At 31.5% G+C, this 5000-nt stretch overlaps 1 protein-coding gene across 1 annotated transcript in view; it reads right to left on the bottom strand.

Annotated features, from left to right (window-relative positions):
• Itpr (Inositol 1,4,5,-trisphosphate receptor) overlaps positions 1-5000 on the bottom strand; it is a gene marked incomplete in the record, with an annotated part of 309414 nt that overhangs the window by 94687 nt on the left and 209727 nt on the right. The window contains 2 exon segments of the mRNA XM_070133886.1: positions 1328-1418; positions 1602-1768. Of these exon segments, the coding sequence (XP_069989987.1) occupies positions 1328-1418; positions 1602-1768 (258 nt within the window).

The following is a 5000-nucleotide window of genomic DNA, read 5'->3' on the forward strand; positions in this document are numbered from 1 at the left end:
AAGCAAAACGTGACAGAGCACATTATTTCTGTGAAATATATGGAAGTATCTTCAAACTACTTGACCTATATGGCAGCACAGTAAGACTTGAATGGATATCATCTGTTCCATTAGATTTCATCTAGAATAAGCAAGCTGGATCCTGATGAGATAATCCAGTCACTGTCTCAAACAGTTTTGAAAGAAAAAAATTAACATATATGAAAAACAGGAAATACATCTACATGTTCTATTCAATTTTGGGTACATGTTTGTGTAACAGCAGCATTCCCTGAAATTATTACTTAAGTTAATCAATCTTTTTCAAATATTTGTTTTCCAATGTACTGGTCCAGGTATCTTGAATCAATGTGTTAAACAAGAATCAAATAAAATCATTAGAAAAATATTATATATATTCTACAGAAATCTACTCGCATTTTTTACATTAAAATAATTTACTTTGCTTTCCAATTTATCATTCTACTATCATTTTAATCAAATAAAGGGCAGTAGTCTTCCTAATTGCTATTATCCCATTCTGGGACTTCTGCCAAAGATACAGACTCAACCTTGTTTATCTGTGTTGTGTTTACTAAGATAAATATTTCTCACCTAAACATCACAATACTGTTCTTCATGACAAATTTCAAGCTTTGTTGTTTACTCTTCTTTCCTAATACAGTAAAGAAACCTGAGTTGCTTAAGCTTACATTTTGGAGATCATTATCACTATATCAAAAGAAACTGGAAACAGTGGCCCATGTACATAAAAAGATATCCTCACTAGTTAAAATCATGCATACCAGTTCTTCGACTTATTTCTTAAAAAATAAAAATAGTTCCTCTTAACTCTTTTCTTTCAGGCTTTTCTGGATTTTTCAATCACTCAATTAATAAATGATCACAAATGACTGTAAAAATCTGTAGGACTGAAAAATATACTAATACAGAATAAATACTGATTGCAGCCATCTACACCTTTTGAAAATTATTATCATCTCAATAGAAAAATAAAAGTAGAAAAAATGTGATCTGCCCTACACCTGATATACTTTTTCATCATAATGTTAAGGAGACAATATGCTGAAAACAGACAATGAGATTATCAGTCATTGAACAGAACAAGATTACAGATACAAGGAAGAAAATCAGTAGTGAAACAAGACAAGAGACATGGAATATCATCTGACTTGTACACTGCTTATTAATTATATGATGCAGAAGCTGAAGCTTACTTTCCTTTCACATAAAATAAAACAAAAGAGATGAGGTAAAAGACAATCACTTTTTTTTCACTTCCCTCCAGCAAACCCACACACATTGCACAAAAACAGGTGTAACCTACCTGAATTGTCTGGCTTTGATCAGAAAATGGACTGTTGAAGAATGTTGTGATGATATTCATGAGGGAGTTGATTACATAGTTTTCCAAGGCTCTGTTTGGATTAACGAAAAACAACATTTCAATAAGAATTTATAAGAAAAGCAATTTCTGCAGAATGTAAATTCCATTCACTCACTCATTTCATTACATATTCAATAATACATTCATTCACAGAGTCACTAAATTCCCTTCACATTCCTTCATATACATACATAGCTAAAGGATCAAAACTTACTTGTCAGCGTGCCTTCTATCAGGTGGAGCGGTGGCAACTCTGCCCATATCAACCAGGAAAGACTTCTCAAACAAACTCCAAATGTGGTGGGAATTATAGATCTCTTTCATCTCAACTTCTGTATCAATGTAGCAGTGATTGAGGAAATTGATGTAGGCTTCTTTAACCTGTGACAAAGTGGTAATGGCATGAGTACTTACCAGTACTAATAAAAATGACTGTCATATACAGAAGGTAAGGTGACATTATGATTGCAAAGTGATTATTCATGATATTATATACTAAATGTGTTTTCAGATTTTAAAAATAATAAGACATACATCATTTAGTAATACTATCACTACTAACATGATCATTTTGACTTGACTTTGTACATCATAACTTCAGTGCTACACACATGCGAACATTTTTATAATCCTACACTAGAATGTTTCTAAAATGTTACAAAAAGAAAACACATAAACCAATTATCAACAACAAAGAAAATAGTAAAAATAAATTCTGGCATGTTCATATGCCAATGCCATAGTTAAGATAACTGGTAAGATCAAAATTCTTAGAATCTGTATCTTTAACAAATGAGAAAGTAGATTTACTTTAAACATATATAATGATGTGAAACTAATGTTGAACCAAATCTCTGAACAAGAAACTCTAGGAACAAATAGTTGTTGATAAAATTGTATAAAAATATATACAAGTGACATTTTGCTCAATTCAGTTCAATCATCAGGGCTGGAAACAGGTACTCTATTTCCATTATTTACATATTTCTTCTCATTATAGGGAACTTACTGATTCATCACATTCAAACACTTCTGAAAGGCTACAAATTCTCCACAATCAATAGTGTCCTTAAAATAACTCAGCATTTTCTGAGAAAGTATTACTTGTTGAAATTTGCATCCTTGAGTAAAATGCATGTAGCTGAGAAGCACAGTATACTGAATTCAGTAGCTCATAAGTTACTCATAGTTAAAATGCCGTATGGGATTTCATTGCATCAAACAGTTTCAAGAAGTTTCACAAATGGTAGCAAAGTACGACATGTAAGATAGGAAGCATGTTATGAAGAACTTACCTTCATTAACTTAGCTGTTAAAGCGTTCAATATCAAAGCAAAATCTTTGAATTATCACCCTCTTAATAAACAAACAAATTGATTGTTTCCAGCCCTGGTTTTTGACTGCCCTGAGAGTATAAAATAATCTGCCATGTTTACATCATTACCATCATGCCCCCTGGCTTGTAAATGTAGTAGTAAAATGTAAAGCTCATAGTCATTTCAATTAAGATATTCTTTCCTTGCTTCTTTAGAAATCATTGCATAGATTTCTTGTAGAAATCAGATGAATATCTATATAATCAAGACTAGGATCAATATCTGCCAGCACTGCTAGCATGTCCATTTTCACTGAATTGTGAATGTTTCATTTATGTGTGCGTTATTACATTCCTGCTATCCATTTTTTCTGGAAACAATGTTTTTTTCTCAGCTTCATATAAAGCATAAAATGTGGTATATCTGAATCATTAAAACACCCCAATAAGAATTGATTATCAACTCATTTCACACTTTTTTCTGTTTACTTAGTATTACATATTTTTTTCATTTCATGGACATGTATGTTTTAGATTTACATAGGATTTTTATCCAAATGTACTTTTAAACCTTCTGCATACAAAGCAGATCAGTAAATGTAAAATCTTCAAAATGATCATCATTATACTGTTACCTACAAAGTGCAATTTGTAATATTCATTGGATAATACTCCCAACATGTTCAATGACAATAGTTACAACACTTAAACATCAAGATATTTTAAAGCAAAGTGGTTTGCATGCCACATAAACAATCTATGATTACTTTTTAGTAAAACTATTATCATATACACAAGTGCATAAATATAAGGTGTTTAAATGTGCATGTTTATGTGTGGGTTTATGTATGTTCAAAATCATGTCTGTGTTTGTATTCCTGTCCATGAGTGTTAACACAAAAATAAAAATAGATTAGTAAAATCAGATCCATATATAATATAAAATAATTACATCATTCAATACATGGCAGAATAACAATAATAACAAAATAAATAAAAAAGATGAACAGATAATCAAATAATGCTACAGCAGTAACAGGCAAAAAGCTTCAAGCCTTGAGAGGCCAAGATTACAAAGTGCTAATGAAAATGAAAAATTAAAGAGAAAGAATTTCACATCAATCTTAGATCTTTCACTTCACACATCTGCAGGGCAACCTCTTTCTCAAATGCCTGAAGTGGTTGCCTCATTGCTGTTGAAGCTACCCTTTTTTCAACAAGAAACTACTGAAGAAATTGAAGAAAAACAGCATTTCATAATTATAAATGAAGAGAGAAACAGATACAAAGAGAAAGCAAGACAATGATATGTCAAAACTAACAATAAATAAGCACACCAGACACTGTATCTGCTCTATCATGGTAACAATCACAATACCTCAATAATACACTCAGGGTGCGTCACAATCGATACTACGTCATCAAGTGTAATTAAACTGTGACATTTTATCTCGGTGTAAACGTTCTTGCCTTCTGTCAGTTCAGCGAGCAGGTTTACAAGCTCAATGTGGTACCTAGAGGAATGATACTTTAGTAACAGAGACTCCCAAATACAAATAAAAAAAGAAATACATTTCTGAGGTAGCTGCAGCTGGAAACTCAGGAACCAGTAGAACAACTCATCTGAAATCTGAAAGTGTATTACCTGCACCAAAAGGAAGGATTTTACTTCAATTTCTTTAAATGGAGTTCTTAGTAACGCTAACATAGATGTCTTTGTAAATATATCAAATATGAGAGAGAGAGAGAGATATATATATATATATATATATATATATATATATATATATATATATATATATATATATATATATATATATATATATATATATATATATATATATATATATATATACATATATACATATACAAGCTATATATGTCATATATACATGTTTACATATAAGTTACATATGTTTACATGCTGCCATATATGCTTAGCATACATATATACATATACATATGCTTTTTCATATATACATATATACATACATACATATGGCTGTTACACATACATACATACATAAGGTCATGTCACGTCATACAAGCTTTCACAAGCCACGTCACACATACACAAGCCACACATACACACACACATGTCACACGTCATTGTACGTCACACACACACAATGTCACACACACACATGTCACGTACACACACACAAGCCACACACACACAATGTCATGTACACACACGTTTCACACACACACACAACACACACACACAATGTCACACACACACACAACACACACACACAAAGGTCATTGTACACACAAACACACACACACACGTTTCAC

The sequence above is a fragment of the Penaeus vannamei genome, chromosome 19, assembly GCF_042767895.1.
Source record: "Penaeus vannamei isolate JL-2024 chromosome 19, ASM4276789v1, whole genome shotgun sequence".
NCBI classification, from domain to species: Eukaryota; Metazoa; Arthropoda; class Malacostraca; order Decapoda; family Penaeidae; genus Penaeus; species Penaeus vannamei.